At 43.0% G+C, this 20,332-nt stretch overlaps 1 protein-coding gene across 1 annotated transcript in view; it reads left to right on the top strand.

Moving 5' to 3' along the window:
* The first annotated feature begins 4,114 nt into the window (after positions 1 to 4,114).
* Positions 4,115 to 20,332, top strand: part of LMAN1L (lectin, mannose binding 1 like) — a 362,659-nt gene continuing 346,441 nt past the window's right edge. Inside the window, exon 1 of the mRNA XM_078685130.1 lies at positions 4,115 to 4,388. Coding sequence (XP_078541256.1) covers positions 4,220 to 4,388 — 169 coding nt within the window. The 5' untranslated portion in view covers positions 4,115 to 4,219. The remainder of the gene's footprint in view (positions 4,389 to 20,332) is intronic.

Here is a 20,332-nt window from a genome sequence, read left to right as displayed (position 1 = left end):
CAAAAATTCCAAACAATGCTAAAGTTCCTAACAAACAAAAAAAATCCCTAGGAGAGGTTGTTGATTTCTTTTGGAGAAAAGAGTACCAAGTGAGAGTTGCACCTCATATTCATATGCTCTTGTGGATATAAAATGCACCAAAATTTAAAAAAAAGGAAGAGTGAATAATCTTATGCCTTCTTTTAGTAATGTTGTTAAAGGAAAGTCCCAAAAAACACATACAATTTAAAAAGAGGGTATGCATCACAGATGATCAATGACTACAACCCTTTAATACTGCATATGTGGAATGGTAATATTGATATCCAATTTGTTGCTGATAATTCAACTACTGCCCTTTATGTGACTTCATATATTACTAAAGCAGAGAAAACTGACGTAGGCAATAAGGGAAGAAATTTCTGCTGAGCGATCTTTAACAAAAAGGCAGTATCTATTTAGCCTTCAAATGCTATCTCACAGAGAGGTTAGCAGTTATGAGGCGTGTGGCCGTTTAAGCTCTTCCAGTTTGTATGTTAAATGTCACGCTTTTACATGGCAAAGTTTAGGATTAGCATCCTCATGAAGAATAGTTTTAAAGAGTTTGCCAGAAATTGACTATCTTGCTCACTTTGATCCTGAAAAAAAGGACATTATGAAAACTAATTTAATAGACACATACTATCCTAATAGAAGCCTTTAATTGGAAACATTATCACTATATGAAGTAGCTCAATTTTATACTTACAGAAATAATGTTCTTGAGGATGTTCATAGTGGGAAAATGCATGTACAGGGAACAGACAGTTAAATAATACATTATTCCAAACCTACATTAATTAATCACTGTAAATTTACATATGATAATCCTTCAAACAAAGAATTTTATTTTTAGCACTCCTACAGCTCTTTAAACCAAGGTAAAAAGAGGAAGATTTGATAGGAACATTTACATCTTATGAGGAAGCGTTTTATGACTTCAAACCCAATGTTACAATACGAGGGTTCAAGATTTATGTTGATATGGCCGACCAAGAAATTTTAGATTTAAAAAATCCAGTAGAGTATCCTTCTCAAGAAGATGCTGTAGAAGAAGAATAAAACTCACTCCTATAGTACTTGTACAGAGTATTAGCCCTGAGTAGTATGGTGAAGAGCAACATTGGAGAGTATACATAATACAGTAAGGAGAGTGGGATCACCTATCAAAGGAGATACTGTACATCATATACCTGAATCATTGTTGGATCACATCTAATACTCTGCAAAACTGATCTTATCGTCCATCATGATTTCTTTATATGCCGGCCATCTTCTCATAAGTTATTTATGAGCTTTTCATTATCCACACTAGGTATGTAATCATTATACCATCAGATATCTGGTGTTCATGTGTTGCCTTGTGATCACTAATAAGTCTGTTGTTCTTTCTAGCAACATATTCTTGACTATGGGACCATTTTTCCCATTTGCCTCGATAGCTGTGTTCCTCTTTTGAGACAAGATGTAAGGCTTTTATGAATACCTGCATGGATATGTATATTTAATTCATATGTTGGGCTTATACTTGGGTATCTACCCCTCATCACTTTCATTTCTTGGTTTCCTTTTCACACCTATACACATTCTCGGGTGAGTTTTGTCAATGTGTATCACGGTCATACTCCGATCTATATCACTGTCACACATAGTATGTTGGTCACATTCAGTCTTGGTGTTGGAATCCGATGGTTCTCTTTGGATTCTTTTGGTTTCTAAGTACATACGTTCTATTCAATGAGAGTTTAGTTGTTTTCCTTGATTATTGAGCTATATATTTCCTATTCATCTACAAGTGGTAACTCTCCACAGCTACCTTCCCTTTTTCCTTTCTGTAATGTTATTGGTCTTTGCACCCTGAAGAAGGTGGTTGACTGCATTTAGTTTCGCACCGAAATGCGCGTCAGCTCTAACAGAGTGGGGACCGAAAGGCTACCCACATTTAAAGAAAACACAAGGGACACCAAGAACATTCCTAAATCCAAAGAGTTTTCATTTTTGTGGAAAGGTTTCAATTCTGCAAATCCTACAGCAGAATATATTGACTGCATGTCAAAAGACAGTACATAATCTCTAGTACAATAATGAAAATGGGTACACTTTTTTCTTGGTGTTATCAATTGTCTATAATTTGAGTATTGTGGTGTGTTTATCTTCTTGTAGTAAACACAAGGAGATGATGGACGGAGCGCTAAAACTTTTCAGACACTCACCCCCAGTCACAGACCTGGGTTGAATCCATCATCGTTCTTTAGCTCACTTTGCCGCCCCAGTTCGGACACAGCTATATGCAAATCAGTCTTGACCCTGTGCCTCATGGGAATAGTTCTGCCCGAACTGTCAAGCTATGTCTTCCCTGGACCGGAAACAAGCATCCTAGGACCGGTTTCGGGCTAACAGCCCTCATCAGCCAGGCTAGCTTGAATCCAGTGGCAAAGTTTCGGTTGGTCCTGAGCAGGTCTGCCAACGCGCCCAGAATCCCGCGGCCGCCAGCTAGGTGTCTAGTCTGGGTTACTTGAGCTGAACTATCGCCTCTGGTTACATTGATTTGCAAATGAAAGCTGAGGGCTGACGATTTAGTGTCCTGGGGACAGGGAGGGATGTACAACACCTAATATACAAAAACTTCATGTTACAGTACCCCACAATAAACAGCGCCCTCTTTACAGATTTATTATGGACAGTATAAAGCGATACACTTAATTTAGGACAAGGTGATGAAGTTTACTATTTAGGACACTGAGTTTCGGTTGGTAGGGGAGTCAGGTGAGCGAGGGTGGTGGGGTTCATTGCTCGAAACATGAGCTCTGTTGTGAGCTGTAAAGTAAGTGTGGTAAGGGGGGGGGGTCAACATTCTGACCAATCTTTGCTGCCGCCACAAGGGGTCTTAAAGCATGAGACAGGCAGGCATAGCCTTTCTGCCATCGGTATATTGCATGCTGGGACTGGTAGTTTCACTCTTGCCATACTTCCTTTATCTACAAGTCAGAATCGTTGTTGTTTTGAGTAGGAGATGCGCAAAATAATAGCTTCCAAGATTCCCATCATAGTTTCCAAGTCCTCCTTGCCCACGTGCTTGTTCAATTCCGAGTTTTGTCTTAGAATTCTGGGACCTGTAGTAGTCTTGGTTTTACACAGGGTTCCATAAGACTACAACCCCCAAAGTTCTGAGAAAAACTGGGACTGGCCTATCTAGTCACGCTTAGTCTTGTGAAACTTGACTGTATGCCCCTTATAAAAATGTTCAGCTCTAGGGGCACGGTGGCAGCACGGCGCCGCTGACTATAAAGCCAAGACAGGGTAAAGGCGTGGCATGCCAAGAGCCAGCTCTGGATTAGGGGAGGGAGCCGTTACACTGGAGAGTGATATGTGTTGTTAGTTGTGACGAGGAAGCAAATACATCTTTGAACAAATGGAAATGTAGACAGTTTGGGTCTACTTCCGGTGCGTGGCTGAAAAAGAATCTCTGGCTTGTTATCTTTAGCCGGTTTATTGTCTGTCACGCCAGCCTTAGAAAAATGGCTATCGGAAACCATTGCCACATGCCTGTAAACCAGCAACCCATTGAAGTTGGCAACACGTTCGATTATGCACGATGCGATTTCAGTGTTTAAAAGTAATTGTAGCAACGGCCACTGTGTAACGGTTACTATTAGCACACGTCGCGCCACTTTATGCACGTTCAAAATTCCTCTTTTTTTTATCAGTCCAACTTTTAGGTTTGCTGTCTTGTCTTATGATCATCTGTATTTTTTTTTTAAATAGGATCTCGAATGCTAGTGTGTTGCTTTATTTTAAGTCGTATGGGATTGTAAACCCGAAATAAACTTTATTGGCTGATAGTACGAGGCGTGCTCAGGCTCGTCGTTGAAAATCAATAAGCAAAACGATATTTTTAGGAAGCAGAAAGAAGGCGGCTGCATTAAATAAAACACGACACTTTTTTTTTTTTTTTTACCAGCTCCGCGACTGTTTGTTTCTCCTGAGACAGGTGAGATGTGGCGGCTGGGGCAACCTTGGATGGGGGGAGAGGAGGGGTGGTCTCCGCCAATCAGGGAGTGCCTGGTCTGCTTCTGCCGGTCGGATCCCCTGTGCAGCTCTGTGCCCGCTCACTGTCCCGCAGGCGGCTCCCGGGTCTTAGCCCCTGCTCGTCTCACCCCCTCCGCACACGGCAGGTGTCTTTGCAGCTCCTGGGGGCGATATGAGTCTCTTGGGGTTCATTCCCCTTCTCCTGGCCGCCGTCCCCCTCCCACGCCTCTGCCAGTCTGAGACCCTCGCTGCTCATCGCAGGTTTGAGTACAAGTTCAGCTTCAAGGGGCCACACCTGAGCCTGCCCAACGGGGACGTGCCCTTCTGGGACCACTATGGAGGTAAGAGACCCGTTTGGCAGGGCTAGCGGGGGATAAGCAGGGCATGCGTGTGCCCTGGTTCTCAGGGGTCTTTAATCACTTTGTTGGTCCTCTCTCCTGGGGCACTAATTTCAAATATCAGACTTCTTCAATGACGTAAATCTCACATTTGAGTGTCAGTTCAGGCCATTATGTTAACTTGATAGTTTATCTCTGGGGCATTAATGTCAGTTGACTGACTCCCTTGTGCTATTGTTAAGTGACTCTCCCACGTCACACTCTCGCTCAGGGCCATTTTCCAGCAAGACCCTAATTCTGGGCCATTAATTGCATGGGCAGCGCATTCGGGGCCCTCCCTGTGCCCACAAGTCAGCCCCTCTCGCAGGGGCAGTGGTGCCCGTCGGTATCGTGAAACAGGCATGGGCGTGGCGCCCAGTTAAGCAGGGAGCCAGCTAAGAGGCCAGAAACTGCCCTTGTGGGCTGGAGTCGCTGATTTCATTTTTCGCCCAGGGCTTTAAGAGGACCGGGTCCTCTCCGGCACGGTAGTAATTAATATAGGACCTCAAAACGGGTCCCTTTCAGGCCCTATTTTCATATCATTAACCTTACCGAAATTTACACTGATACTTTCTGAAAAAATAATATAATAAAACGTTAAAGTAACCCATGTCAGTGATGACGTTTCTGTATATATTTCACATGTTCAACCCCATTAGGAAGGCAAGTTAAGTAAACCATTTCCAGCATGTTGCCTCTCTGTAATTTTAGTGTGTCATCATATTACACTTGTTTAGTGCATGCTTTGAACTAGGCCGCCTTCAGGTGTTCCCTCCAGGCCACGATTGCTCTGGAGTGAGGCCGAAGGCGGTGTCAGGATCTTTCTCACTGTGCCTCTCAGTGGGTCAAAAATGTTTTACAGAGTTCAGGGTCTTCCAATCCTTGGCCTCTCTGCTGACCAAACAGAGCAGTGGTAGGGTATTTCGGTTGCAGTGTTATTCTGTGCAAAAGTGTGTGAAGGAGGTACATAGATGTCAAAATATTGACAAGAAAAATTTAGGGGCGTCTCTGCCGCTAAGGCAGAGGAGCATCGCCGTACTGCTCCCTGAGCAGTTAAAAAAGGAAAAGTTAATGATAATAACGCAATATTATCATTTTATTTTTCCGTACTGCAGTGGCTCTGTTAGTTTCATGTGGGGTGGAGTGGGGCTGGACTGGCAAGAGCAGGGGGAAGGAGTGGTGGGCACTCTCTAAGTGTGCATGATGGTGTGGTCCGCCGTCTTGCGCCGGCCAAACAGTCATGCGCAATTAGCATCTTCTCCACCCGTTCGTATAGCACAGCCTGGGTGGCACCACCAACAAACTCCCACTCCCTGTCTAAGCGCCGAACTGGGGCACTCAAACCAATCACAACGCTATTGTCATGCTGGTGACAGCAGCGTCATGATTGGCTAAGGGAGTCTGGAGCATATGTGCTTCTGTGCCCACGGGACTTAAGACAGGAAGAAGAGGAGAAGGAGAGAGGCCGGCCGTACCCAAGCAGGTGCTCTTTTAAAATTAATTCCTCCCCCATGTACCCCGGGTTCGATAGCAGCCGCCACTGAATAAAATGCAGAGCTAACAGGTCAGTATGTGCCTTGTGCATGTTTGGGGGATGGTAAAGTGATGGAGATGCAAGGTAGTGCATTCATGAGGGACTAAGCAGAGGGTGCTCGTGAGCAGGGTGCTGCAAAGTCAGTCCTGATGGGCCATATCCATGCCAGACTTTTAAGATAACTACATTTATCTAAATGGGAATATACTAAATCTTGCATGGATCCGGCCTTCCAGGACCGACTTTGGAGAACCCTGCTCAAGAGGAACAAGATGAGGTTCATCGTATGCAGATGAACTAAATATGGAGAGAAAAAGGGCGTACATGTCTAACAGAGTGAGCATAACTGGAGTGATTGAGACATTCTGAGACCACTACCCCTTCCGCAGGCCTTAGTAATATTTAATTCACAGTCTAATATTTCGGAACATTTCCATTATTATTTACAACAAAATGATTTTTGTTACTCATTGTTAAGTGAAGTTAGACATAAGTTGTGGCACTCCTATTAACGTACTGTGAAAGGTTGTTCTTATGTGTAGATCAGTTTTGGGTGCAGGTGGGTATCGCTCTCTGATCTATCATAACCACACATATTGCGTTGTCTTAAACAAGGGCAACGTCCCCACCTTACACTCCTGGTTGGCATAGTAATGTCATTTTTTGAAGTCATTAATATTCATACAGTCATCACTACTCTGAAATGAAAGTCTTCATTTATTCAATTTGAAGTATTTGTATTTATCGTGTTGGATCATCACACATTGATAGTAAATTAACGTAATTCTTTTCACAAATCCCAATGCATTTCAGTTCAAGCCCTTCATCAGGGGAAAGTGTCCTACAATATAATTGAACAACCAATATTCAATAATCCAAGGAATACAGCCTACCATATAATTGTATAAATGAAGACTTTCATTTCAAAGTAGTGATGACTGTATGAATATTAATTACTTCAAGAAATTACATTACAATCTCTTTCAGTGCGTACATCACACTGGTATTTCTAGAATAATGTATTGCATGATTTAGACCGAATTCCCAGGTCAATTAAACAAAGTCATCAGATACCACATCTCAGACAGCCTACAGCGGTGCAAGGTCTTAGTACTGGCAGTTGTGTGCTATACCATACGCCATTTTGAACATTACAGGATGTGACAATAACACACAGACATATACAAAAATATTCTGAATTCAGACGGTAATGGATGGAGTATAAATATTTCCTAAAAATACATAGTTATCCCTTCTTTTAGGAAGCTTCACCTTCTCTGTGCCACTAAAATCACCTGAATATTACTCATCACAATCATGTTAATTTACGAAACAATGTGCATTGTTTCTATGGCTTTTATCTTTGATCTGCCTGCCTACTCTACAAAGTTTTATTTATTGTTCTTGAAAAGCCTGCAGGCCCACCATGGTAGCCTCAGAGAGCCCTTGGTTTATACACAAAGCATAGAGGTATCAGGGCTGCACTTGCACGTGGGCGGAGGAACGTCGCCCCACTGCTTTCTTGCAGTGCGAGAAGCAGAAACATAAAATGGTAATATGAATACCATTTTATGTTTCTGCTTCTCACACTGCGAGAAAGCAGAAGGGTTTGGTTGGGGGTGGGCAGGTGAGCGATCCTGCTCCAGACAGGGGAGGAGTGGCTTGCCCACTGTTGTCAGAGCTGGCTGTTTGGTCGGCCCCAGGGTCGACCACACCAGTCATACTCACTCTCCATGCAGCCTGCATGGAGAAAACGGCCTCTCTATAGACGCCTAAGTGATCGGTGTCCCAGCCAATCACAACGTTGCCATTGCAGCTTTATGATTAGTGTAGGGGAGAAGAGGGAGGCTACCTGCTTCCAGTGTGGAGCAGAGAGAGGAGACGCGACGTGGGACCAGAGGCGAAGGTATGTTTTTTTAAATAAACCCCCCGTATGACCCCTATGATCTCCCCCCACCACCTCTACCCCCTTCTACTTCCTCCCCTGTTGTGAATCTATCTAGGACCCTAATCAAGATAACCTTGATTCATCCCCTTATGTGGTTATAACAAAACATATCCTTATAAAGGCATAGGAATCATGTCCATATCTAGTCATAGCCCATGCAGTCCAAATACGGCAAGGCTACTCCCATAGACTCCTAGAAAGTACAACGCGTTCTTTAAACAAACCAAGCCTCCAGCAGCCCGGGAAATCCCCCTGCTTTTGTTTTGATTTGCACAAGAACTGTTAGTTCTTAGTGACGTCTTATGTCCAACCTTGCGTCAAACCCGGCACCTTTCCGGTATAAATATACCAACAGTTGCCTTAAGCAAACTCACGGTGGTTTGGAGCAGAGCGGTTATCTACTTACCCGACGCCCAGCTGATGCGAGTGCCGAAGGAAGCCGACCTCCCCATTTGACGCACTGAGAGAGACGCTGTCTTTTCTCAAGCCGAGAAATCCAGCTCCGGTGTTTCCAGTCACCCTTGCGGGTTGCTGGGAGATCGAGTCCTGAGAGAGAGATACAAGACCTCCTACATTCTATTACCAAGGTACGGAGCTGACTAAACCCTTAAAAGAATTCTTGATTCAGATTCTTGGCAAAAAAACAACTTAACTTAAACTGCAATTTACTTACTCCTTCCCACGTATTAGGCTTAGGTCAGGTACACCGGGGTAGGCGTATCTTAGAAGCACCAGTTGAGTACGTTAGTCAATGTTTTTATGTATGTATATATTTTATCCGTTTTAAAGTATCATATGGCTAAGAAACCATATCAATGCTTTTACAGTATTATTTCATAATGCTCCTTTTACTGTACGCACTTTACTTTATGATAAGTATTGCAATTGTGGCAATTCATTTCTCTTGCATGAGACAGAAGACTGCTCAATAAATAACACCTTTTATTGAAAATGTCCGTCTCTCTATTTCTCTGCACTGCTGGTGAAATTAAGCATGCACGATTGACTGAGTGAAATAACTGTCTATTGTTTTCACACGACTAGAGATATACTCTTTATTCTGAGGGAGCAAAGTTGTCATGTTTATGCGGTTGTCAGAAACTAATCCCTTCTTGTCTATTCAGGAAAGTTAACCCCTTCCTGTTCATTCGAGAAAGTTTCTAATGACCTCTGAGCTAGCTGGCAAAACTAATTAAGTCTAACATAGTCAGTAGAGACCTAGATGACCTCAGTCCTACGTCTAAACTGCTGTTTATGTTATTCCAATGAGCAGAGCCCATTGGGAATATAGGAACTACACTACATGGCGCCCAACGTTTGGTAAGGTGATAATCTAACACAAGACATTAGCGTAACTCAGTCGTGCTTTTCACACAGACCCCTTTTTCCCGTAAAAACTCCAAAAGACGTCTGGAGTGGGTAAACGGTTAATATCCGCCGGAACTTAGTAGGAAGAGATTCCTATGTATTAGTTTTTGGTTTAGTCAACGTTGAAGGATACAGTGTTCCAAAATATTGTGCACCTAATCTTTGTTTCCTTGAAACTTGATCTGCAACAAAAACTTTCTGTTAGTAAAAATGACGGAAAGGGATGAAGAAAGAGAGAAAGCTAGAATAGCAGCTCAACTCCTAGCGGATGACATAAGTCTCCGAGATGAAGACCGGAATGTTATAATCATTCCGGTCAATGTAAGAAGAACTATAACTCTTAAACTTATACAAAATGGACTATCACCGAGAGGTGGTACAGTCATATTCGTTGTAGAGGCCCATGAATATCGGCAGACAGAGGTATTCTATTCATGGATACATTTTCCAGCAGCAAACGCTGTAACACAAGATTTCCTCTATTACAAAATAGAGGAACCTCCGGATGAATACGCCCCGTTCGAGGACGTTGAAATTCCACTAACATACCAAGAGCACCTGCTCTGGTTTAATGGCGCCCTAAAACATCAAAATCACATTACCTGGCTCGGTCCATTAGGTAGACCAGGAGCCACGTGGCCGGTTCTAGCCAGCTACACATCACATCCCGCCATTGAAAAAATGTCAGACCGGGAACTTTTAGCTCAGCTAAAACTACTAATTAAAATACATAGACAATTGGTCCAATATGTCATGCGGACTTCAACAGTCCAACCGCAATAAAAATTCCACAGCAAACCCCTCACCAGGGGAACACAAATAAAATCACACCACAGAATATACAATCAGCCATTGGCAAAATACCCAAAAAACGGGAACAAATTCCATTCTGGTTAGCACTAAAAATCACTCCGATAGAGGCAGTATTTCCTGATACCACACCTCATGAGAAACACAGAATTCTGACTATCTGCCTTCCAATGGGGATCGCACCACATGTGGCACACTTGGGGCACAGTCTTTGCTTCAATTTACACAAAAACACATGGTGTCCCGTCTATGGCGGTTATACCAGACGTACTAAGACAGATTCAAAATTAATACGGTCCAGAACCTGCTTTAACTCTGGGTATGAAATTACTGAAAGACTTCAAGCAGGTCTCGGCTATATTATTAGCCAACATAAAAGGAGAAGCAGCATCTGTGGCGATCCGCCAGAAATTGAAAGAAACAGATATAGCAGAACAACCTTTTGAACTTGCCAGAATCATAGATAGAAAAATCCTATAAAGAACTAGGTAGAGATAGTTTGGGTGGGAAACCACTAAAACCACAACTAATTGAAAATCCTGAAAAAACTTTTATTAAAAATAATCTGAACACTCCAAAAAAGAGTTGGGATGGTAATAAACAATCCACTGCCAGAGAAAAATGTTTTCAGTCCAGAGGAAGGTCTCCTCAACGGAGAGATAGATCTCCAGAACGAGGAAACAAGTCTCCCCAAAGGGAGCCCTCTGAGAAAAGATACAACCTTAGAGATAGGGATAAATTAAGAAAACCTGACAGATATCAAGATATTAATACACGTCCCTCTCGATCTTTTCAGAATTCCTCACAGAAATCGGAAAGAAGAGGACGGTCAGAACACAAGGAAGAGCACGTCAAGTCCAAAGACAAGTAACCTGCTCATCAAAGTAAAAAATTACAATTTCCAAGAAAGAAGGTAGCCAGTATTAAAATAAAACATGCAGAGGATACTGAGGACACAACTGAAAAACGGAGAGTGGTCCCAGACAGTGCTAGACAGCGCAGCAGAAGTAACCATAGTTCGCAAGATCCTGATGAATCTTCTGGAGACAGTGGACACGAATGAATACATTCAAGTGGAAACTGCAGACACCAGAGTTAGCAAACCCCATAAATTATACGAGATAACATTGAGTATAGAGGGGGACAAAACTAGGAAAATAAGGGGTCTCTTTTGGGATAACTTATCTAAAGGCTATGATATCCTGTTAGCTGAAAAAGACTGGCCACCAGATTTTGTCAGGGAGTGCCATCATGGCGAAGAAATGATTATGCCTGCCTTCTCAAATCATATTCCAATTAATAAAAAATACACATTTGCAAGAAAATGGGCAGTGGCCCAAGCTCCTGCATTATATAAAAATCATGTAGGATGGGATGAGGATTCTCCTCCCCACAAAATCCAGTTAAAAAGTCAACCTACTGCACAAAGGCAGTACCCAGTTAAACAAGAAGCTAAAAAGTAAGTCAGGGAGATCTTAGATCAACTTGAATATCAGGGGGTGATTGAAACATGCACCTCACAAATGAACAATCCTTTGTTTCCTGTCTCCAAGCCAGACGATTCATATCGTCTAGTTTTGGACTACAGACACTTAAGCTCCTGTTGCAAAACTATTGCAGTACAAAACTCACACAGTGCAGCACTAATGAATAACATCGTGCGCAAAAAATATAAAACGACATTAGATATCTCTAATGGATTCTTTGGTCAAAACATTGCCCCTGAAAGCAGGTATTTGACCGCTTTCTCAACAATGGGGTCGCAAAAACAATTCTGTCGACTCCCACAGGGATTCAAGAATAGCCCAGGATTATTCTCAGCAAGGGTAACAGAGTTACTACAAGTATATAATGATGAGGCATTATCTTATGTCGATGACATCTATCTAACAGATGATGACCTGGAGACACACTTGAAAAGAGTGAACACCATAATACTTGGGTTCGCAGCTGAAGGGTACAAATTCAACTTTAAAAAGTGATGAATTGCTCACCTAACTGTCCTGTTTTTAGGATATGAATTATCAAGTGAAGGCAAAAGCCTAGCAGACAATTTCTTATAGCAATGTGCCGTACTCCAAGCACCAAAAACGCTGAAGAACTTACAAACAATACTAGGTTTCCTGAATTTCAGAAGAACATACATTCTAAATTATGCAGAGAGGGTTAAACCTCTCTATGAACTAATAAAACCTGATTTCAAACAAATCAATTGGACTCAGAAACACACAGAAATTTTAAGATCATTACAAACAGACATGTTAACTAAAACAAAACTGCAAACAAGCGAAAACATACGCAACCTTGTAATCCGAGTCATCCCAGGAAGATGCAGATTCACGTACCTGACCTCTAATGAGGGAGAAACGGTACCAATAGCTTACAAATCACATTTGTACACACAAACTGAAATGAAATTCAGTTCTACTGAAAAAATTCTAACTGCGGTTCAAACTGCTGTAGCAAAAGAAAGAGCCATAATCCAAGGCAAAAGGTTATCTGTTTTAACAGCAGAATCAGCGCTTGAGGCATTAACAAGTCCACGCAATCTGAAAACTGTGGCATTAGATACAAAATGGATACAATGGAAAAATTCTCTTGCTGCAGTAGACGTGAAACACTATTTTGACCCGAAAATGAAAAAAACTAGAAAATCTAGAATACGAACGACAATACCCTCTGTCAATCGAAATTCTGCCTCTCGAACAGTACAGCTGTGTAATCTACATGGACAGATTAGCACAACACTACGATGTGGATAAAAAATCCTACAATGCCGCGTGCGCGATTGTTAAAGGTCGCTGGCGCTTTGGTAAATTCAGACCGATAATCACCAAAACTGAATCACTCAGAAACTGTACAGCTCAGCGAGCTGAAATAAGATCTTTAAAGATGGTGCTTGAAAATGCCGATCGTGAATTCCCGACACTAATAGTGTGTGATTCGCATTACTGCGTCCAATCTTACAATAATGACATGCAGACATGGATCAAAAACGATTACAAAGATGAGACAGGTGCCACAATAAAGCATAAAAAGCTATGGGAACAAGTAGTTCTTTTACAGAAAGAATTACAAAAGACTCACGTGATACATACACTGAATCATCAACGTGATGGTGTTCACGTTGCAGGGAATTAATTGGCTAACAGAGCCACAGTGGCAGCGGTTCAACCGGCTTCCGTAGTCACAAAAAAGCGTACTAAAAAACAAATAGACGGAGAAACCATGCTGGCGGTAAAAGCGTCTTCAAAAGGCGACTATGCAGCATTACCTCTCGACTATCCACTCAATAATACATACATAATTGATGCAAACTCCGTTCCTTTTGCTCAAATCCCTGGAGTGGGGGACAGAGTAATTCCAAACACGAACCGGAGAATCTTCTTGATTGAAGACGCACACATGGGATTGGGTCTAAGGCACCAAGAGATCGTGAAATCTCTAAAAGAATTACAATCAGAATACTGGTGGCCGGTGATGAGCCTGTAAAATTACAAATTTGCAAAGGATTGTCCAGACTGCAACAGAGATCACAGTTGTGAACCGGACCAGACTACTGCCAGGACACCCTTATTAGAAAGCATAAGGCTATCTATACGCAGAAATCCAGCAGGAGAAATGCGTTCCCATAAATATTAAGACTAGATTCACTAAAAATGTAGGCCCCAGCGCTCGGCTGACGCCAGAACTGTTATAACAGATTTGCGAGTCTTTATCGGCACATACGCAATTGGCATGCTACATTCTGACCAGGGTCCTGCGTTTAGCTCTCGAGCTTACAAAGAGGCCATGACCAGCATGGGCATTGCATTGCGGTACTCTTCTCCCTTCCATCCTGAGGTAAATGCGGTAGTGGAAAGAAAAAAACGTGACATAAAGCAATCTATAACGGCGAGGGTATTAGGTTCGGGTGATGGGTGGGGCAAACATTTAACAAGTGTCCAACGTAGTCTTAACAATCTGCCAAGAAATTCTCTAAAAGGTATCACTCCGTACGAACGATTATTCGGTACTAGAATGCACATCCAGGATTTAGATTGTCAGACTTCAGTGGTGAATAAAAAATCCTTTGATATCAAAGATCGTTTGGCAGTTTTACAGGACTTAAATGAAACAAGAAGAAGTCTGAGTAACATAAAGTTAAAGCCAACAGCCACTGAAGAGAAACCACCTGTCCCAGCAAGACCTGTCTGGATTCCAAAGATTGGGGATCTGGTCAGAGAAAAGATCGCAGTGAAGAAGGAATTTGGGCCTTCTTACAGAAAAGCAGTACCTGTCTTAGCTGTCAGCAGAACAAGATGAGTAGTACTACCGCCCCTTGCTGGTAAAAAGGAGAACCGAGTTGTATCCATCGACCTGGTAAAACCACAATCATGTGGCCAATAATAAGTAGTAGGCCCAGTGGACTCCCAAGAAATAGCAGAAGACCAAATCTTGCTACAATCCAAGAGGTTCAAACTGAGAGACTAATCACATTTGATAAACCTGCAGTGAATAAAAAAGGACTATGCAACAAAGCCATGGAACGTGTGCCTCTTGAAACCCAAATTGCAACAGTTCATCAAGAAACACCTGTCTACAATGATGTAGCTTCAGACTATGCTAATGAAACAAAGAAAAATGCAAAGACAAATGAGAATCCGGAAGCAATTCCAACAATTGACAGAACTGCATCTGGCTACTTCATCAATTTCGATGACTTTTCTGATGATCCAAGCAAGCATGAGGAAACGCCAGCAACAAAAACTTTCAAAGAAAAAATGACTGAACTTTTTCATCAACTAAAAGAAACATATCTGATTTCACCATGGATTGAATTTTGGATTTTGTTAGGTGTACTTTTCCTCTTACTTTGGCTCATCATGGTTCTATGTTTGGGAAAATCATTGAAGGAAAATATAGTACAATGGACTCAGCAAGTCAAAACATCAACTTGGTCCTAAAGCCTCACAAATCCTCACACATCGAGAAAAGAGAACTGTCATCAGTGAACATCACAGCCAATCCAATACCCGGTGGGGTAGCATGGGACAAAACTGATTATGAAATTTATGGCCCGATTGAGCTCCTGAAATATCTACATCAGTTCAAGATTTCATTAAGTGACTTTGTAAAACCAAGTACTTTCTCTGATGATTGGGACTTTGAAAATATTAATAATATGATGTCAGATTTAGTAATGTCAGCAAAATTCACAGAACAAGATTATTTGCAGGGTTCAGCAAAATATGAAGAAATGTACTGTTATAATCATTATGGTCATCACTATTTGCATAAATCTGCTAATCCTAGAAATGTTTTTAATTATAACCAATGGGAACATTGTGCAAGACCGCCAAAAGGCAGCTCGAAAACATTTTATGAGAAATTCCCATACTTCTCAGGGTTTAACACAACTGATCCAGAAACGTTTTATTTTAAAATGTTAAATAAGACAGGAATGAAAACAATGTTGACAAATACTAAACTGATTTATTCTGAAAATTTTTATGACAAAATGTCTACATTGGGTTTTGAATTCTGGAAAAACAACATTGAAACAAAAACCATCAGGGGTTCAAAAGACTGGCAGTACAAGGTATAGAAGCATTATGTAGAGCCTGCATGATCCCAGAACAGATAATATTCCTGAATGACACCATTCAGCAAACAACCTGTCTTGGTTTAGCCATGATAAAAGACTTAAATAAACCGTCTATTCCAAAGCCCATACCTGATAGTAATAGCACTACAGATAAGGAAATAGACTTATCCCATATTTTCCACCATAACAGAACAAATCCTGATTGGAAAAAATGGTTGATCTGGCCCACAGACACGAATAACTGTCAAGATAGATTCCTGAACAAATTACAGGGGTTAAAACAGAACAGGCCAGACCCAAGATACTCCCAGAGACAACATCCAGGGATAGTTACAACATACAGTGTAGGGAAATTATGCCTCGAATGGCTACAGAAATCCACACTGGCTGAATTTAAGCAACACTTCTCTTTACTTAAAGACGGTGCTGACTTGCGTGATTTCATACTTGGACCACGCAAACAGCGTCAAAAAAGTTTCATATACGCCGGTATATACGCTGCTTACAACGAAGCTTGGAAAGTAACACAAATTGAAACTGCAGAAAAAATACGAGAAAGTGATCGTATAAATTTGGAAAATTCACTTTCTGTAGTGGACAATGGGTTAACGACTCTGTCCTCCAGAATATATTCACTGGACAGCATTGTATCATCTGCTATTGATATAATAGAGCAGGACTTACTAATGTTACAACATGGTCAGCCCCAATTGCGTTCTATTGTACAACTTGGCTGGACGTTGCAAAACCTACATTCAGGCTACGTGCCATGGCGTTTAATCAACACAACGTCATTATTCTCTATCTTTAACCTTACTGATAAACAAATCAGTATGGCACAAAAAGGAGCAGACTATACGATTCTGAGCATTGAAAAACTTGAGAGATTACCATTGACAATGTCAGAGAGACCTGTCATTGAATGGATAATACACGGAACAATTACAATTCCGATAACAACTTTCCAGTTTAAGTATTGCCAAAAATATATACAGCAGGCCTGTATGAAAGGTTGGGTAAAGGATACATCAAGTCAACATGGAATTTTCCTTATACACACAAATGTTATAGTGAAGGGAAAAAAGAGGTATTCCTTAGTGGTAACAATTGTAAAAAATCACTAAGCGGTACACTTCTGTGTCAAGGTATTAACTTACATGGAGCCTGGAAGGTTCATCAAATAACCTTTCATGTCACCTGCATGGCACTCCTGCGACACAGATAGAGCCATTTTTCAGACAGCTTTCCAACGGCAGCTACGTTCTAATAAGTGACCACAGCTGTTGTGGCATGGTGCCAGGAAAAGCCTATCTCGTGAGCGTTAGTTCCATGGTCACGTGCTGTATGCAAGTATTGTATCCAAACAGCAATCCAGACATGGAGGCGGCAATATGGCCTTCTTTGAATATCTCATCTATTCGAATTGATGCTTTAAGCAGAATGAAGTCTATTCTTTTACAGACAACTGTGCCTTTCACCTCGTCCAACAAGACGTATGATCTGCAAGTTGCAAGGACAGCGGCAGAGATACATTCCCTATTATCATCAAATTGCCCCGAGCATTTCGTAGAAATGTTAGGTCAAATCTTAAACATGTCTGATACCAGTAGCATCGCACATGTATTTAAGACAATTTTTTCGGGACTGTTAGCACCCTTTGAAACAGTTCTGGGCATTTTTCCGAATTTTGTTCATTCCCTTTTCGGCGGCCTACCTCTTCTTTTGGGACTCGTAGCAGGAATTTTATTTTTGATCCTACTGCTCCAATAGGCAAGCCAAGCCACAGACAAAGCTCCAGCTACGATGGAAGAGACGATCCTAGCAATACGCTACCGAGACCGAATAACTAAAGTCATCGGATTAGCACGGCTAAGAGATCTGAATTCAACATGGTTTCTTTCATTCAGACCCATCTGGCAGAATTGCATCTTACCTGTGCTTCGATGTCTGCTATGCAGAGAAGAATGCGTGTTGGACGTCTGTCTTACACTACCATCAGCAGTACCAATGGATATCGATACTTTGCTAGGTCCTGTAACGACTCATGCATCGTGTTGTCCCCAGCGGCTACCTATTCTGATGACGAAGCGATACAAAAGGTGATGATGGACGGAGCGTTTGAGCAAATCAAACACTCACCCCCAGTCAACTGATCTGGGTTTAATCCATCACCATTCTTTATCCCACTCAGCCACCCCAGTTCAGACATGACCATATGCAAATCAGTCTGACCCTGTGCCTCATGGGAACAGTCCAGCCCGAACTGCCAAGCCATGTCTTCCCTGGACCGGAAACAAGCATCCTGGGACCGGTTTCGGATTCATAATCCTCATCAGCCAGGCTATCTTGAATCCAGTGGCCAAGTGAGCAAGGGACTCACGTCTGAGCATACCCCGCCACACTTAGGGCGAACAAAGCGATACAAAAGGGGATGATGGACGGAGCGTTTGAGCAAATCAAACACTCACCCCCAGTCAACTGATCTGGGTTTAATCCATCACCATTCTTTAGCCCACTCAGCCACCCCAGTTCAGACATGACCATATGCAAATCAGTCTGACCCTGTGCCTCATGGGAACAGTCCAGCCCGAACTGCCAAGCCATGTCTTCCCTGGACCGGAAACAAGCATCCTGGGACCGGTTTCGGATTCATAATCCTCATCAGCCAGGCTATCTTGAATCCAGTGGCCAAGTGAGCAAGGGACTCACGTCTGAGCATACCCTGCCACACTTAGGGCGAACAAAGCGATACAAAAGGGGATGATGGACGGAGCGTTTGAGCAAATCAAACACTCACCCCCAGTCAACTGATCTGGGTTTAATCCATCACCATTCTTTAGCCCACTCAGCCACCCCAGTTCAGACATGACCATATGCAAATTAGTCTGACCCTGTGCCTCATGGGAACAGTCCAGCCCGAACTGCCAAGCCATGTCTTCCCTGGACCGGAAACAAGCATCCTGGGACCGGTGGATTAAACCCAGATCTGTTGACTGGGTGTGAGTGTTTGATTGGTTCAGATGCTCCGTCCATCACCACCTCCTTTTGTACCGCTTTGTTTGCCATTAGTTGGCAGGGTATGCTCAGACGTGAGTCCCTTGCTCACTTTGCCACTGGATTCAAGCAAGCCGTGCTGGAGACGGCTGGAATGCCAGAAACCGGTCCTCGGAAGCTTGTTTCCGGTCCAGGGAAGGCATGGCTTGGCCGTTCGGGCTGGACTGTTCCCATGAGGCACAGGGTCAGACTGATTTGCATATAGCCATGTCTGAACTGGGGTGGCAGAGTGGACTAAAGAACGGTGATGGATCAAACCCAGATCTTTTGACTGGGTGTGAGTGTTTGATTGGTTCTGATGCTCCGTCCATCACCACCCCCCTTTGTACCGCTTTTGGCCGCCAAAAGTGTGGCAGGGTATGCTCAGACGTGAGTCCCTTGCTCACTTTGCCACTGGATTCAAGCAAGCCAGGCTGAAGACGGCTGGAATGCCAGAAACCGCTCCTCGGAAGCTTGTTTCCGGTCCAGGGAAGGCATGGCTTGGCAGTTCGGGCTGGACTGTTCCCATGAGGCACAGGGTCAGACTGATTTGCATATAGCCATGTCTGAACTGGGGTGGCAGAGAGGGCTAAAGAACAGTGATGGATCAAACCCAGATCTTTTGACTAGGTGTGAGTGTTTGATTGGTTCTGATGCTCCGTCCATCACCACCCCCTTTTGGCCGCCATAAGTGTGGCAGGGTATGCTCAGACGTGAGTCCCTTGCTCACTTTGCCACTGGATTCAAGCAAGCCGGGCTGAAGACGGCTGGAATGCCAGAAACTGGTCCTCGGAAGCTTGTTTCCGGTCCAGGGAAGGCATGGCTTGGCAGTTCGGACTGGACTGTTCCCATGAGGCACAGGGTCAGACTGATTTGCATATAGCCATGTCTGAACTGGGGTGGCAGAGTGGGCTAAAGAACGGTGATGGATCAAACCCAGATCTTTTGACTGGGTGTGAGTGTTTGATTGGTTCTGATGCTCCGTCCATCACCACCCCCTTTTGTACCGCTTTTGCCCGCCATAAGTGTGGCAGGGTATGCTCAGACGTGAGTCCCTTGCTCACTCTACCACTGGATTCAAGCAAGCCGGGCTGAAGACGGCTGGAATGCCAGAAACCGGTCCTCGGAAGCTTGTTTCCGGTCCAGGGAAGGCATGGCTTGGCAGTTCGGGCTGGACTGTTCCCATGAGGCACAGGGTCAGACTGATTTGCATATAGCCATGTCTGAATTGGGGTGGCAGAGTGGGCTAAAGAACAGTGATGGATCAAACCCAGATCTTTTGACTGGGTGTGAGTGTTTGATTGGTTCTGATGCTCCGTCCATCACCACCCCCTTTTGTACCACCTATTCTGATGACGGCATTCATTGAGACTTCACCATTACGAGTAGGTGGCGGTGATGTACGAGAGGAAAGCAGCACCAAACAGGTACAACCTTCTGTGAGCATTGCTGATCCCAACATCGATGATAGCAATCATTCTCAAATATGCACAATTTCAACTTTTTCGAACTTGGTCGAACTTTCACCTGATGTTGTAGACCAATTTTTTGCAAGCCTGTCTGATATGATGTTCTCTCCTAACAACGAGAATAACTTTTAAAAACAACGAGCACACAGCGTTCTCTGA

Source organism: Lissotriton helveticus, chromosome 3_2 (genome assembly GCF_964261635.1).
Source record: "Lissotriton helveticus chromosome 3_2, aLisHel1.1, whole genome shotgun sequence".
Lineage (NCBI taxonomy): Eukaryota > Metazoa > Chordata > Amphibia > Caudata > Salamandridae > Lissotriton > Lissotriton helveticus.
The sequence above is the reverse complement of the archived record's forward strand: the minus strand, read 5'-3'. Positions and strand labels throughout refer to the sequence as shown.